The 17,732-nt window shown below is 46.0% G+C and overlaps 1 protein-coding gene across 1 annotated transcript in view; it reads right to left on the bottom strand.

Annotated features, from left to right (window-relative positions):
- The window catches only part of CNIH3 (cornichon family AMPA receptor auxiliary protein 3), a 113,791-nt gene that overhangs the window by 45,106 nt on the left and 50,953 nt on the right, over positions 1-17,732 (bottom strand). Inside the window, exon 3 of the mRNA XM_089918632.1 lies at positions 15,914-15,961. Within this exon, the coding sequence (XP_089774758.1) occupies positions 15,914-15,961 (48 nt within the window). The remainder of the gene's footprint in view (positions 1-15,913; positions 15,962-17,732) is intronic.

Genomic DNA, 17,732 nt, shown 5'->3' with positions numbered 1-17,732 from the left:
GGACTTCCAGCCTCCAGACTGGGGAAATAAATTTCTGTTGTCTAAACCACCCAACCCGTGGCTACTACGTTACAGCAGCCCTAGCGGACTAACACAGATCCCAAGGGTACCAGCACTAGAGGGTACAGTGTCTTCTGTAGGTTCTTTCTCCCAAGCCTCCGTTTCCCAACAGTCTCTTAAAATTGAGAAGAGGCCTTTAGTCAAAACCTCTTCACCTCCTTCTGATAGTCAGACTGGAGAAGTGCAAGACACGCACGTGCACGTGGCTGACAGTGGATCATCTGATGCCAGTGTGTCAGAGGGTTGTGTCCAAGTGTGCTCTGCAAAACTCAGAGTATGGAACTGTCCTGGGAAATGCAAAGAAACATGCTTTTAATCCCTAGTGCTTGGAGACATAAGGACTGCTAGAAAGGGCAGGAGTTTGGGAGTCAGAGTGATCTGAATCCAGACCCAGCACTCACCACCCTGAGTGACCTGGGCAAGTGATGCAAGCCCTCGGGTCTCAGCTCCCCATCTTCACCTCACAGAGCTGGCGTAAGAATAAATCAGAGACTGCGGGTAAAGTGCAGAGCATATTCAGCCACTCTGCCAGCAAAGAGTTACTGAATAGGTGCTATTTTCCAGGTAAAATGAGAAGCAGTGAACAAGATACCCAGACCCTGCCCTCACCGACTTTATAGTCGACTGAGGAAAACAAACATTTTACAAAGAATCATACCTCTGACTTCCCCCTCCCACACTTCCTTCCTTTTAAAGTCCAGAATATTTGGGCTTGAAGTACTTTATCAATAACTTGAATAACACAAATGTCAAGTGTTTGAAAACAACCCAACGTCCATCGCTTTTGGTCTCTATTAACAGTTGGCATCACCGCTATCAGAAAGCATTTGAAGTACCACAGTCGTGTGTGTATTAAAGTCTAGTTTATACAAAGAGCATCATACAGACCCTCGCAGAAAATGCACTGTCGGTCGTTTTATCAGTCCGTCCTGCTGACGTCATCTGAACAGCGTACACATTCCCGAAGGCAGGACCCTTGCCTAAGTGGCTCCGTTATTTAGTTTCTACCAGGACACCAGTGGCACTGGCGCCACTTTATGCTGATGCCCTGAGTGGTAACAGCAGCGATATCACCAGTAAAGAGGCCACAGTAGCAGAGCTGCTCTTGCTGTGTGTTGCCCGCCCACCTCCCTGTGCTATAATCGGTGATCACTGTCTTCCAGAATTTCATCACTGCTTCGACGATTTAGCAGACGCAGAAAGGGAACAGTATGGCTTTTTCTGTCCCTTTATAATAATGGCATTTTGCATTTGTATAGCACATTTAACGTATTCAGTGCATTTTCTTGTCTATGGCCGGGTTTTATCCTAATGAAACAAAACCCCATGTGTTTCGTAATTGTCTGTGCCATAGAGACAGCTTAGGAATCAGAGCCAGTGAAACCCTGTGCTGGGGGAGGCCCGATGCCCCAAATTGCTTAAAGAATAACAAACCACATACAAGTTGCAAATGGAACCAGCATGGTAATGCCACAATACAGCTATGCCATGGGGAGAAGATACATCTGGAGCATCGGAATTAATTCAGCGCAAGCCGGGAGCCCGTAGGAGTTCTCATCTGAGTTGCAGGGCTCTCAGGCTCCCTGCCTGGGTAGAGGCTGGTACCCGGTTCCAATTGTAGGGAGAGACAGAGACTGGCCAGTGCTACAGGGAATAAGAGGCCATCAGGATTTGGTAATACTGGCACATTTTGTGGCCTAGAAACGTGACCCAGAAATGTTTCTTGCTTTTTCAGCAATTTAGAAAGGGCAAGAATTGAGTATCTGAAAGGGTGGGCATTTGCGGGGATCGAAAAACAGAATTTTTACTTCTCATCACATTTTGGAAAAGGGAGCATCTAGAAGCAAACCTCCCACCGAGAAAACAAGTTGTCTGCCGATTACTTGCAATGAGTCACTTGCTGGGTTGACCATCTCCTGGGAAGCAGGAAGTCAGGCGCTCTCCTTCAGTTCACCTGGGCACCCGTTGGTAAATTATTTCTTTTACTCTGGTACCATTTAGAAAATTATGGCTCTCTAAATCATACTCTGGGGGACCGAGAAAAGGAAAATGCCTCCCCACCTGCATTGCCGAAGCCTGCCCTACCCTCCAACTCAGTGATTTGCAGCCTCGCTACACATTAGAATCATCTAGGGAGTTTTTCAAACCTCCCCTCCACCCCCACCAATGCCCAGGCTGCATTCCAGACCAATGAAACTGAAACTCTGGGGGTGGGATCCAGGAACAGTTCTTTTTAAGCTCGCCGGGTGATTCCAAGGTGCAGCCAAGCTTGAGGACCGGCCCTCTAACTACATCCATTCCCATGCTCACCCTCTGGGCAGTGAAGGGGCTCTGATAAGACAAAGCACATCACACGTGCCATGGCCCTTTCTTTGGTTTCCTTCACTTGCCTTAATCCCATGCTCAGCAGTGATAATTCTGCCACACACATTATGAAACTCATAATCCAAGCCATTGTGTGGTTGCCAGGCTCATGTTCACCAATACATTTAGCTAATTAACATGAATCAGATACCACAACACAGCAGATACAGAAATTAGGAGGACATGATCGCCACCTTCAAGAACACAGCTGTGGAAGATAATGTGTACAAGTGACTGTAATACAAGATATTGTGTGATCAGAGCTTTGAAATTCTCGGGAAGGAAATCAGAGAGAAAAACGAGACCCCTTTTAGCTGAATGGAGGTCTTCACAACTGACACATCACACACTCACACACACACACACACACACACACACACACACACACCCATCAACACATAATACAGGACTATGTACATAGCAGGTCTAAAGGAACTCCAGTTGAATGAATGAAGAAATTCAGATTGGCTCCCATCGGAAGCCAAGACCAACACCCAGGACTCCCCAGCTCCTCTCTCCACCCTCGGCCATGCCCAGGCTCCTCCAGGTACCATCAGACATCACCTCAACCTCTAGTGCCTAGTCCCTCTGCCCGCCATCCCCACTGGCCACCTCACACTGCCCTTGGAGTTCTGGGGTGCACGTCGGTGGCTGGGTGCCCTGCCCTGGCCACTCTGCTGACTGAATTCCTCCCTGGGACCAAGGCCTGCAGCTGTCATCCAGCATCCACCCCCCCTTCTCTATGGAATAAAATCCTCAATTCGGAGCTGAGCATAGAGACCCCCTCAAAAGACCAGATGTGGCCATTTGCCTACGATCTGGCCGATGAGTTAAGTGGAAGTGATGTGTGCAGCTTCTGCGTCACATCCTTTACGGAAACGGCCCTTTTCCTCTTCCCCCTCCATCCTACTGCTTGAAAGGACATCATGGTGTGATGCCCTCATGGACCACATGGACAAGAAAATGCCCTAACGATGGCAGAGCTCTGAGGGCAGGGGGAGCCTGGGTCCCCAGACAACCCTGGCAAGCAGGGTCCCCCTCCCATCCCACCCTCAGCCTGGACGGGCTCCCCCCGAGACAGCGCAGGCTCCCTTGTATCTTTTATTCACAGTGGAACCCATATCCCAATACGCTTTCCTGCCTCCATCACGTCCTACAATACCTGGAGTTCCTTTGTATATTAAGGAGAGGAAAAAGGTGTGACAGAAAAGCAAACGATTTCTGTCAGAACGGTCAATGACTTGGCGATTTCTCATAGCAAAACTACTGAGAGTCCATAAATCTGCTTAGGTCCTGCTGTGAGAATCTGCTTTGCCGCTGAATGCGGTTAAGTTAACCAGCCTCCTTCTTCTGGCCCACACAGTCTGTGAAGACTACAGGCGAAACTGAGTGTCGTCACTCTCTTGGTTAGCCGCCTGTAGAGACTGACCGCTAGGGTCAACAGAAGCTCTACAAAAGGTGTGCAAAGTTACCAGCTCCCATGGACGGAAGCAGCAAGAGAGAAGGGGAGTGAGCATGGGCTCTGGAACCAGACCCATGAGCTGAGTGACCTGGAGCAAATATTTACCATTTGGTGAAGGCAGATCATTTTATCCAACTCACAGGAGATTCAATTACACAGCAGGCCCAGGGCCCCTCCACAGACCTACTGAACCTGAACTTCCCAGGACTGTTGGGGATATGTTAGGATTCTCTAGAGAAACAGAACGAACAGGATGCATGTATGTGTGTGTTTATAGATACACAGAGATATAGACATATATATATATAGAGAGAGAGATAGAGAGAGAAAGAGATTTTAAGGAATCAGCTCAGGCAATTGTAGTGGTTTGGAAGGCCAAATTTTGCAGGGGGGCTAACAGGCTGGAGATCCAGGAAGAGCCAGCCTTGCAGTTGAAGTCTGAAGGCCATTTCCTGCAGAATTCCCTCTTATTTGGGGAGGTCAGTCTTTGTTCCATCGAGACCTTCAACTGATTGGATGAGGCCCACCCACCTTATGGAGGGTAATCTGTTTTATTCAAAGTCCACCAATTTAAACATTAATCGCATCCAAAAAATACCCTCAAAGAAACATCTAGAATAATGTCCAACCACATACCTGGGCACCATGGCCCAGCCAATTTGACATATAAAATTAAGCATCACAGGGGGTGGGCATTCATGAATCTGTATTTTTTTTTAAAGTTGGTTTGTTTGTTTGTTTTTTAACTTATTTATTTATTTATTTTTGTCTGCATTGGGTCTTCGTTGCTGCACATGGGCTTTCTCTAGTTGCAGCGAGCGGAGGCTACTCTTCGTTGTGGTGTGTGGGCTTCTCATTGTGGTGGCTTCTCTTGTTGCAGAGCTCAGGCTCTAGGCACACGGGCTTCAGCAGTTGTGGCCAGTGGGCTCAGTAGTTGTGGTTCACGGGCTCTAGAGCACAGGCTCAGTAGTTGTGGCGCATGGTCGTAGTTGCTCCGTGGCATGTGGGACCTTCCCGGACCAGGGCCCAAACCTGTGTCCCCTGCATTGGCAGGCAGATTCTTAACCACCGTGCCACCAGGGAAGTCCCATGAATCTGTATTTTTAATAACCTGTCCAGATATGATGTGAGGCAGAGTCAAATTTGGGGACCACTCTCAATGATGCACCCTAAGGTCAATCATGGTTTCAGGATTTCTTCCTCCACCACTACAAGGGCCTCTGGACTTCCTTTGTGAAGCTGACCGGCACAAGCTTCCATCATGCCATGAGTCAGGAAGATGCTCCCTCCACACACAGCCAGGACGGAGCAGGCTGGGGAGATGTTCCTCAAGCCCAGGGCTCAGCACTCCTGGGCAATCCACAAAGGAGTCGGCAGCTGGCCGTATTTCCCGCCCACTGCCAGCCTCTATGGGTTGAAGCTCTTCTCCCTTTCCCCTCTCCCTCAGCAGACTCAATTCTCCAGATCCTGGGGAGTCTTTTGGGGAGCTGCTTACGAATCACCAGCACATTCACCAACTACCCAGCTCACCAGATATTTCCCACAGTGTTCCCCGACCTTGGCCACCCATGAGAAGCACATATGGGCATTTTCTAAATACTGGACCCTCCCTACTAGAGCAGCATTTCTGGAAGTGTTTCTTAAGCAGATGTATGCTGGAAAATCTCCATGGGGGATTTTGAGATGCATAACGATTAGAAACCACCAGTGCCACTAATGACAAACACAACAGAATGGTGAACTCTACCGTTCGCCACTTCCTGACACTATCCTAGCATATGATTTTTCACAATAAAGGCAACAGAGTTTCACAATAAATTCTAAGTGCTCTCTCTGAGCTATTGATGAGAATTCCTGGATGTACAATAATGAGTGGAGAACAACGAAGCCTGTTAAGATGAGGGTGCTAGGCAGCTGACTAGGCTCGTTCGTGCCACTAGCCTCAAAACATGCAGGGCTCAAATTCATGATGCCGATTTATCGCAGATTACTACATGTGGCTGACCTTCAGAGCTGCTCACAGATGGTCAGAATTATGAAAATAAAGTCCTTGAATACTTACAGTACTAATGAGACCACCTCCTATGATGGGAAGGAACTAAGGTTTCTGTATAGTTGTCATGACAGGAGGATATGTAGAGTAGTCACGGGAGGGATGTTTATGGAACTCTCCTCACACTTGGAATTCGGGTGCACGTGATAATATTGCCCAAGCAGGGCCCGCCCCCCATGAATCCACCTAAAAGAGACCACTTTGAACTACAGAACTGCTTATTTTGTTTCTTTTTTAATTTTTATTTTATATTGGAGTACAGTTATGTAACAATGTTGTGTTAGTTTCGGGTGTACAGCAAAATGATTCAGTGATACATCTACATGTACCTATTCTTTTTCAAATTCTTTTCCCATTTAGGTTATTACAGAATATTGAGCAGAGTTCCCTGTGCTATACAGTTGGTCCTTGTTTGTTATCTATTTTGCTTTTTACTTTATTTTTTAAAGCACCTTTTTAAAAAATTATTTATATATTTATTTACTTTTGGCTGTGTTGGGTTTTTGTTGCTGCACATGGGCTTTCTCTAGTTGCGGTGAGCGGGGGCTTCTCTTCGTTGCAGTGTGCGGGCTTCTCTTGTTATGGAACACGGGCTCTAGGCGCACAGGCTTGAGTAGTTGGGGCATGCGGGCTCAGTAGTTGTGGCTCGTGGCTCAGTAGTTGTGGCGCAGGGGTTTAGTTGCCTTCCTGGTCTGGGGAGATGTGGGATCTTCCCGGGCCAGGGATCGAACCTGTGTCCCCTGCACTGGCAGGCGGATTCTTAATCACTGCGCCACCAGGGAAGTCCTGGTTAACTATTTTAAATATAGCAGTGTGTACATATCAATTCCAAACTCCCAATCTATTCCCCGCTTCCCCCCTGGTAACCATAAGTTCACTGTATATGTCTTGGAGTCTGTTTCTGTTTTATAAATAAGTTCATTTGTATCATTTTTTAAAGATTCTCTATGAAAGGGATATCATACGATGCTTGGTCTTTCTCTGTCGATCTTTTCCACAATATTTGCCTGGAACTCCACAATATAAAGGTGTGCAGCCTTATTCCCAGGCCTATCAGATGCCAACTTGGTGTGGGGTTGTACTGAGGTAGGAGATAGATGGACCCCTGGGCTGGACAGCTGGTGTCTGTTAAGCGGAGTAAAATTGAAGCTTTGTTTTCCCCAGACACTCCAAAGACAAAGCTGGTGGCAGAAGCTGAGCTCTGCTGGAGTAAAGAGGTAGGATGACCACTCCTGAGGTCAAGGAAAACTTCCCTGTCTGCACATGCGCAGGAAGGTTCCTTGGGGAAGGGAAAAAGGGAAGAGGCACCACCCCATAATAAGTGTGGACATATCCCTACAGGCCTCCACGGTGGAATCCACCTTAGCAAAAAGTTGCGCACGCATGTTGGGGAGGGTCTTAGAACAGGTCAGATGTGGGAAAAGAAATGAGATAATTGGCCAAAGGTAAACAAAGACCCGGAAGGACTGTCCTACATAAGTGATTTAAATCACCTCTCATTAGAGAGGGCATCCAAAGTCCTTCTCTCCAGGTGTGTATTTCTGCCTTGCTTCTGTATTAAATAAACAAACCTTCTCTGTGTGCTCTCCCACTTATTGTGCTGCATCTCTAATAATAAATTTTGTACCCGTTTTTGCAGTTTTTGCCTCCTTGAAACATTTTTGCTTTCAAACGGGGCAAGAGCCAGGGAACTTTGCTTCTAGCCTCTAGCCCCTGGTGGAGTAGCACCTAGGATTCCTGGTTTTCACACAGGCTACCCAGGTTCAATTTCTGGGCAGGGAACTAAGATGTCTCTTCGAGACCGCTTACTGCTGTCCCTCTGAGATCAGTACCCAGGGAGGAAAGACAGAATTCATGCATAGTAAATGCAACTCACAGTGAAATGGCCACTGATAGGGGGTAGGGATGGGGGAAATGTTACTCATTGAAAGACACCGCGCTTGGTCCTATAGACACACTAGTGAACAAGGAAGGGATGGTCCCTGTCTCCAGAGAGCTTGCTGTTGAGTCGAGCTCTGTTCAGCTGCAGTGACCCCAGTCTCTGAGAAGGACACTGTGGCCGAGCTGCACAAGCAGCCCAGGACACACTGGTTCTGGTGTCACCTCACCATTAGCCCTCTGGTCTCAATTTCCCCTCTGAAAAGGAGGGATCTGGCTAGATGACCTCCAAGGTCTGTTCCAGTTCTAGCGTTTCATCTCCTAATCATATAGTGAACATCAACCTCACGTCCCCTATGTACTAGGAATTCAAAGATGAATAAGACATTGGGTTCCTCCTTCGTGGAACTCACAAACTAATGGGAGAGGCAGGCATCCAAAGAGACAATGATGCAGTGTTGCAAGTACCACCATAGAGGTGTAGACCCACACATCTAAGAGTCTATGTCACCATCTTAGAGAAAATCTGCAAAATTTCCAACCTCTGAGCCTTTTTCCCCCGGTTTCATTGAGATATAATTGACATACAGCACTGTGTAAATTTAAGGCACATAGCATAATGATTTGACTTACATATACTGTGAAATGATTACCACAATAAGTTTAGTGAACATCCATCGTTTCATATAGATACAAAAGAAGAAGAAAAATGTTTTTTTCCTTGTGATGAGAACTCTTAGGATTTACTTTCCTAACTTTCAAATATAGCGTATGCCAGTTAACTGCAGTCATGCTGTCCCTTACATCCCTAGTGCTTAATCGTCTTATACACTGGAAATTTGAACCTTCTGATCACCTTCTTCAAATTCCCTCTCCCCCTCTGATAACCAAAAATCTGATCTCTTTTTTATGAGTTTGTTTTGTTATTCTTATTATTTTATTTTTAGATTCCACACATAAGTGAGATCACACAGCATTTGTCTTTGTCTGACTTATTTCACTTAGCACAATGCCACGTTGTCACAAATGGCAGGATTTCCTTCTTTTTTATGTCTGAAATATATATATATCACAAGTGCTTTAGCCACTCATCTGTCAGTGGACACTTAGGTTGTTTCCATGTCTTTGCTATTGTAAAAAAACAAGCTGCTAGGAACATGGGGGTGCCGGTCATCACTTCAACATGGTGTTTTTATTTCCTTTGGATATATACCCAGAAGTGGAATTTCTGAGTCACATGGAAGTTCTATTTTTAACTTTTTGAAGAACCTCCATACTGTTTTTCACAGGGGGCTGTACCAATTTACAACCCCACCAACAGTTCACAAGGAATCCCTTTTCTCCACATCCTCACTAGTATCTGCTATCTCCTCCCCACTCTAACAGGAGTAAGGTGGTAACTCATCCCTCTCCTACGAATATATGGTAGATTGATGGCATTCATGGTACCCATTAATGGTCTCCCTGTATCCACACCCTTTGCCCTGTAACTCTGTAGTCCCTCTCACTGTGACCCTGGGCTTGGCCATGTGACTCACTTCGGCCAGTAATAGGACACTAATAGATCTGATGCAAACCACAGCTTGAAAAAGCGCTTGTGTATTTCCACTTCTTCTCTTGCTTCTCTATGACACCATGAGAACAAGTCTAGATTAGTCTTTGGAGAATGAGATGGCCCATCCCAGCTGAGGCCATCCTAGATTAGCTTACGGTCTGCTGCCTGCCAGACACATGAATGAGCCCCAGCCAAGACCAGAAGAACACCCCCTTCTCCCTATAAGCCCAGCCAAGATCAGTGGAACCACCAGATGACCCATGGACTCATGAGAAATATAAATCGTAGTTGTCCTGAGTTGCTAATATCATGGCAATGGAGAACGAATAAGGATAGGGCCAACCAGCTCCCCAGATTCGAGTGAGAGGCCAGAGCCCATATGTAAGGCAGCTGTTGTGAAGTCCTCGGCTTCTCCTGCTGCAGCCTCGGGAGTGGAGTGAAGCGAGGACAGGGCCCCTCCTCTGGCTTCTGGTTCAGCAACCCCGCGACAGCATCACTATTTACACAGTGAGTACAATGTCCCATCTTTCCCTCTGACTAACAAGGAGTTTGCCACAGAAAGCATCTGTAAATAAATTATACGTGAGACATGGTTTCTGAACTATGCAAGTCTTATTCCAGGATATTTTTACTTTTCTTCAAACATTCCCTCTAGGGGTGAACCATCCCACCAAGAAATTAAATAGAATTAGAAAAGAGCCTTAAAGGAATCCACTTGGCCCCATGAGGGTGAGCCAAGCATATTACAGGGTCCCGGAAGCCCTCTGTAGCTTTGGTATTTGTATCTTCCCTCTAAAATAGCTGAGCAATATTGCTGTAGTAGTGGTCCTTAAGGAGCATGTTTCAAAGCGAACCAACAATTTCCCCTTTCATGTGGTGCTTGAAAATGTGGACTCTGTTCAAACAGACTTGCCTTCAAATCCCAGCTCTACCAGCTTATGAAATATGACACACCTTTTAAGTGGGGCTATTAATCATGACTGCTTCATAGAAATGTTATGAGGATTAAAAGAGTTAATCCTTTCAAAGGCACACAGTAGTCACTCAGGAAAAGTGAGCAGCATTGTCACGTCTTAGCAATTCCCCAAGCTACAGAGAATTCTGATCTGGAAAACTTCTGAGTCAAGGATGGCCTCTCAAAGGCATTCCACACAACTGCCTCTGAGTTTCTGTGTCCCTTTTCCCTGTATTATGTCTCTCCATGAAAAGAGACCATTCCCTCCAGAGCCCTGCAGGAAGAACTGTGTTAACGGCTAAAAAGACCGGAAATCAAGCCAATCCCTTGTGGCAGGGAGTGCCAGTAATTACAGAAAAGGCACCGTCGTCACCATTCTCCCAAGCAGTTAATGCACGACAAATTGTGTGCTCCAAAGTGACATGAGTCTTTCTCTAGGTTCTGGTACATAAATGTATTTAGTAGCTTCCTCTTAGATCAAAGAAGTTGGAACAGACTTTGAAACTGTCTATTTTATAAATTTGTAGAGTCAGCAAATGGCTGATCTCTGGCACAGAATAAGATCTCTTTAAAAAAAAAAAGATTTTCCCCCTTATAAAAGTGGCAGATGCTTATAGTATCAGTTAGCTATTGCCATAATGATGCTGCATAACAAATCACTCCAAAATTCGGTGCCCTAAAACAATAATCATTTATACTTGCTCATGCATCTAGAGGTTGACTGGGGGTCACCTGATCTAGTGTGCTTGGCTCTGAGCTACAGGTGGGCTCAGGTCTGTATCCCCTGCCTCTCATGCTCCTTGCACCAGAGGGCTGGCCTTGATGATGTCAGAAGTGCAAGAAAAGGAGCAGAAACACCCAGTAACTCTTAAGGCCTCAGTACACACAAGCCCAGCCACATTCCAGTGGACACATCCCATCACATGGCAGAGCCCTCCATCAGCAGGGAGGGGAAATGTACTCTTCTCTCAGGAGGAACAGCAAAATCATATGCAAAGGTCACGGATACAGGCAGGGGCGGCTTCAGGGACATGTCACCCGTGCAGATGCACCTGGGTCCCACGCTCAGAAGGGTCCCACCTTTGGCTGAGTCCTCTGCTGTCAGCTTCCTAAGATTCCTAATAACTTCTCATCATGGAGCCCCACATTTTCATTTTTTACTGGGCCCTGCAAATTACATAGCCAGTCCTGGATGTGGGGGAGGGTGAAGAATTGGGAACAATAACGCAATCTTCCTACTTAGCAAACTGACTTTACACTATAGAAGTGTCATATCCATTCCCCAGATCCCCCAGCCCCTGCCTTCAGAAGCACATCGCGGAATTTCTGCAGTGCAACCAGGTTCACACCATTCAGCTTCACTTCACAGCGTGATGCCTCCCCTGAGACAGATGTGTGGTTCTGATAAGCGTGAAACGGGGAGGGGCATTGGTGGCCATCAGTGATTACACTCGTGGCCTTACCACTGCCTTGTTCTCTCCAGAATTAAACTTGGAGCGCCTGCCCCCCACCCCCGCCACCAGACTGGTTATACCTCCCCAAGGGACTCAACACCGTCACCGTCACCCTCACCCCCAACCCACTCACCGTCCTCTTTCTTGTCCCACTGCGACTGCTCAATGAAGAGAGCGAAAATTATCCACACACTAGAGCTTTTTATATCCACCATTGTCAGAAAACCTGCAGTGAGACTGGATACACTCTCCGGGAAATCAGGGGGTGAAATGGAGAATCACAGACTTGTCAAACCAAAGGGACATCCCAAACTATGCAACTAAGTCGCCCCTCTCAGGCGGGCTCCGTCTAACTCAAAACCATCGCAGACCTCAGGCTGTCTAACTCCGCCTAAGGGAGGTGAACATTTCTTAGCCCCCAGGACGACCAACCTCAAGGTTAGAGGACAGCTGCTTATGAAGAAAGTTTCTCTTTATTCTCATGCCATTCTGCGGCTCTCACTTAAGTTCACTTCCTCTAACCATCGCCTGAACTTGGAGACGCAACAGGAGGCCCCTAGACAGTGTCCTCCGGACAAGGACCTTTCGCGTGCCCGAGAGCAGCCATCTAACCAACGTCTGCTCTCCACGCTGTCCACGCTCCCAAACCCGCACCTGACAGCGACCCTCAGAGTGACAGCATGCCCGGTGGGGAGCACAGCGCAAGGGGCAAGTGGCTCTCGCCATGAAAGAATGAATCATGAGCACAAATCGACACGAGAATCCTGCAGTTCAGACAATCACCCAAAGAGCACACTTTCTGATAATTATAGAGCTAAAAATGGATCCACTTTGAAAATCCCTTCCTTTCTCCCGAGAAAGCTGAGGAGGTGGTTTCACAACAGTCAGCGCCTGAGATGCATCACACTCTGGGGTGCTTAGGAGACGAGCTCCAAGAAATTTCTTGGAAGGTACAGTTCCCAGAAGGTGGTGATGCTAACGAAGTCCATCAGCCCTCTCCACCGCCCCCAGCATGTGCCCCCAGCTTGGGAATCTGAACTCAGAAGCCCATTCAAAATGAGCCAGGAGAGAGGAGGCCCAGGCCTTCCTGCCCTGCGACTCTGCTCAAACGTCAAATGACAGTTACCCAAGAAAATGGGAGGAGGTGCTAAGGGGGCTGCCGCCAGCCGAGGATCACCTCAGCTTCCTTCAGCACCACGGGTGTGCTCGGGGATGTTGCAGGAAGTTTTAGGTATCAGCTAAGTGTCGTATAATAATAACAATAACATTTAGTACGTGCCGAGCATTGATGAGCTAGACGCACATGTATTATCTCATTTAATTCTCACAACTCCACGAGGAGGGTGCTGTACTTATCACCCCCACTTCAGAATCACACTGAGAGGCACAGGCAGGAAGCAGCAGAAGTCTGTATACGTCACCACCACCCTCCACCACTCTTCCAGTGCAAGGAACCAGAACTGGTTTGAGAACTTATTTGTAAGGTTAAAATACAGACTACAAAGAGGGGAGAGGGCATAAACACAGAGGAAAGGAATGGGATGGAAACCGTAGGCTAGAGACCTTCTGTGTCGTAAGGAATACAATAAAGAGTTAAATTTGATTTAAAAATACAAATATGATGTAAGGAGTACATGTGGTAAAATATAAGTTTTGTGCTATGTCATGGACACTGTTGAAATGAAGAAATGAAAAGACTATTATGGGACCTAATCAAACTTAAAAGCTTTTGCACAGCAAAGGAAACCATCAACAAAACAAAAAGACAACCTATGGAATGCGAGGAATGTGCAAACGAGGCAACTAACAGGGAGTTCATCTCCAAACTATACAAACAGCTCATACAACTCAATATCAAGAAACAAAAAAACCCAATCAAAAAATGGGCAGAAGACCTAAATAGACATTTCTCCAAAGAAGACATACAAAAATGGCCAATAGGCACATGAAAAGATGCTCAACATCACTGGAGAAATGCAAATCAAAACTACAACGAGGTATTACCTCACACCTGTCAGAATGGCCATCATCAAAAAGTCTACAAAAAATAAATGCTGGAGAGGGTGTGGAGAAAAGGGAACCCTCTTGCACTATTGGTGGGAATGTAAATTGGCGCAGCCACTATGGAGAACAGTATGGAGATTCCTTAAAACACTAAAAATAGAGCTACCATATGATCCAGCAATCCCAGTCCTGGGCATATACCCGGACAAAACTATAATTCCACAAGATACATGCACCCCAATGTTAGTTGCAGCACGATTTACAGTAGCCAAGACACGAAAGCAACCCAAATGTGCATCAACAGATGAACGGATAAGGAAGATGTGGTATGTATATATACAATGGAATATGACTCAGCCATAAAACAGGAATGAAATATTGCCATTTGCAGCAACATGGATGGACCTGGAGAATATTATGCTTAGTTGAGTAAGTCAGACAGAGAAAGAAATACTAAATGAAATCACTTCTATGTGGAATCTAAAAAATAAGATAAATGAATCTATATACAAAACAGAAGAAACAGACTCACAGACATAGAAAATAGATGTATGGTTTCCAAAGGGGAGAGGGAGGAGGGGAAGGACAAATGAAGAGCATGGGATTAGCAGATACAAACTCCTTTACACAAAATAGGTTAAGTAACAGGATTTACCGTGTAGCACAGGACTGTAAAGTAGGACCTCGGCAGAGGCAGCCACAGGCCATTGCCTGCTGTCTGGCTAGAGTCAGTTGTCAAGCAACACAGAAAAATGAGCAAAGCTCAAATGTGATGGATGCAGGTTATTGCTCTGCCAGAGAATTCAGGATGGTACATTCAAAATGGGGAAAAAAGGGCAATTTGCAGTGTGAAAGATACTTGGGTGTCAGTCTTAAAGAACAAACTAGAGTCTAGGGAAGTGACAGCTGGAGCAGGTTATTGGTGTCCGACACATTACCTGGGAAAATAATTTACAAATTCATGAAGTTCCCTTAATACCAAATGTCATATGCTATTTTCTTAATCATTTTTTTATTGCTCGGATCACTAGTACTTTCATTAACTGAGCTTACTTCCCCACTGTGACAAAGATGTGGAACTATGACATACTGAGTCTCTTGGAAAACATTAAAGGACAAGTAATTAGCTAGAAAAATCACTGACTTCTTGATTAAGCTCTCTCTCCCAAGGAAAGGTATCATTAATTGGAATATAGAAAAGATTTCAAAAGCTTGCAAAATTGTTTCCCTTCCGTCAATTTTTGGCATGGCATTTGGTTTCTCTCCTATTCACATAAGGCTCAAAAACTTCTTTTGGGTTGACAGGTGGCTTTCCTATGGCCTGTAGCGCATCTGCTCTGAACAGAGATCGGGGGTGTCCTTTGGCTCAAGGCAATGGATACTGTTAGTTTTACATGCAAGTTGCTGTTCTCCACACTTTGCTGCAAACAAGTACTCGCTTTCCTTACCGGAGCGTGGCAGACTGGTCTCTCTGCCACAGGGGTACCCCAGCTTATTATTTTTCTAAGAGCCCTGCTAAATACTAAACTTGAGCTGCACATCGACACGTGAATATGCGTGCACACGTGTGCTTCCTGAATGCATTGAGGGCAGCTGTGACCTACTGCCCAGCCATTCAGAGCAACTCTCTAAATGCTTGGTTCCCGCTTTAATAACATCCCCCTTCCCACCCCACCGACACTCCTGATGATGCTGTCAATCAAACTGCAAAGCTGAGTGGCAGGTTGAAACCTCAAAGGAAACCCAACAACCAGTTAAAAACTTGGCTGAGCCTAGGTGGGAGCGTTTCTGAGCCCCGCATCAGACAGGAACAAAGGCTGTGAGGCAACATCAGCTGTAAATGCCATCCATCATCATGCAAAGATAAAGAACCTCTAAATCCAACCAGAGGGCACTTGCAAATATCCAGTGCTGTCCTGACACTGATTGATGGCCATCCCTTTTAATTAGCTCCTCCTGTCTCCGGAGGTTTCCAAAGAAGTGATCACGTGCTCCCACCTCCTCCTCTCCCGCCACCATTTGCCTCTGTGGGGAGAAAGGACCGAAGCAGGCACTGAGCCTCACCAGCCCCTCCCACTGTGTGACCACCGTGACCATCCAAATTCCGTCACCGGGTGCTTGCACTGACCTTTCGCAGAAGGAAGCAGATGCGCTCGATGTTCCTCAGCCGTTCCCTCTATCAGGATGCATGGGAAAGAAAAGAGACGGGAGGTTAGATTTTCTGCTCAAAGAACATGAGAAGCCCCACATTCAGCCCCTAGTAGAGGAGGCAGAACCCACCACAGATCCCTCCCAGTCATGACCTCCACGCTCTCACTCAAGTGGCTTTCCCTAACAAGAGTTTCTGCTCATACAACTCAACAGCAAAACACCAAATGATCCAATTAAAAATGGGCAGAGGAAAATAGACATTCTTCCAAAGAAGACATACAGATGGCCCCCAGGTACCTGAAAAGGTGCTCAATATCACTAATCACCAGGGAAATGCAAATTAAACCCACAACGAGATATCACCTCACACCTGTCAGAATGACTAGCCTCAAAAAGAAAAGAGGTAACAAGTACTGATGTGGCTGTGGGAAAAAAGGGAACCCTGGTGCACTGTTGGTGGGGATGTGAATTGACACAGCCACTGTGGAAAACAGTATGGAGGTTCCTCAAAAAGTTAAAAATAGAAGTACCACATGATCCATCATTCCACTTCCGGATATAGTCAAAGGAAACAAAATCACTATGTTGAAGAGATATCTACACCCCCATGTTCATAACAGCAGTTTTTACAATAGCCGAGGCATGGAAACAACCTAACTGTCCATTGACGAATGGATAAAGCAGTTGTGGTATACACATATATAATGGAATATTATTCAGCCATAAGAAAGAAGTAAATCTTGCCTTTTGCAACAACATGGATGGACCTCAAGGGCACTGTGTTAAGTGAAGTAAGTCAGAGAAAGACAAATACTGTATGATCTCACTTACATGTGGAATCTAAAAACAAAACAAAACAAGAACAACAAAACCAACTCATATCTGTGGTAATCAGAGCTGGAGAAGGAATTGGATAAAGGCGATCAAAAGGTACAATCTTCCAGTCATAAGATGTAATTCCTGGGGATGTAATGTACAACGTGATGACTATAGCTAACACTGCTGTGCGGCATATTTGAAGGCTGCACAGTGAATAAATCCCCAAATTTTCATCATTTTTTTTCTTTTTTCTTCTGTATCTGTATGAAATGATGGATGTTAACCAATTAAGCAATTAAGCAATATATATAAGTCAAGTCATTGTGCTATACAGCTTAAACTAAATACACTGCTATATGTCAGTTATATTTCAATAAAATTGAAAGGAAAAAAAGAGCTTTGAGCTTTTCTCCATCTACCTTGTCATAGTTATTTGCTCTTAACTGAACTTTCCCAGCACACAGCATAGGCTCAGCTTCCCTCTCAGCCCAGCACAGGTTTCTGTACTTTTTCCTGCAGCCTCTGTGTCCCTATAGGACAGTCAAACCGCAGAACGGGCACCACATACTCATGAATCCAAAGCCTGCGGTCAGGTCCCCCGGGAGGGCTTCCCATTCAAGCCGCGAAGAGCATGTGTGCCTGATTAGTGTGTGAGGTGGGGAAGTTCTCTGCCCATTGGTTTTATTTTTCTAAAGTGGCTGTATTTAGAGGAAGCAATCTTCCCACTCAATTAGACACCAGCAGTGCCCCCCGGCTAAGACTTTTCAAGATGCCCAAGTCTATCTCCAGAGTCTGGCTCGCTGCCAAAGGAAGATGCTCCGGGGCTGCACAGGTGATGATGCTCGCCTAACACACTAAGTGCCGCCTCCCCTTTCCCGCAGAGACTTCCGCGACTTCTGAAGCCTCTCCGAACACAGCTGTGGCATCTCCCAGTGCGTCATTACTGAGGCAATTTGGTTGCGGTCCATGTGATCATA

This window comes from Delphinapterus leucas, chromosome 1 (assembly GCF_059928025.1).
Source record: "Delphinapterus leucas isolate spDelLeu-1000000601 "Yukka" chromosome 1, BTC_Dleu_Yukka2, whole genome shotgun sequence".
NCBI classification, from domain to species: Eukaryota; Metazoa; Chordata; class Mammalia; order Artiodactyla; family Monodontidae; genus Delphinapterus; species Delphinapterus leucas.
Note: the sequence above shows the minus strand (reverse complement) of the source record. Positions and strands in the feature narration are given on the sequence as shown.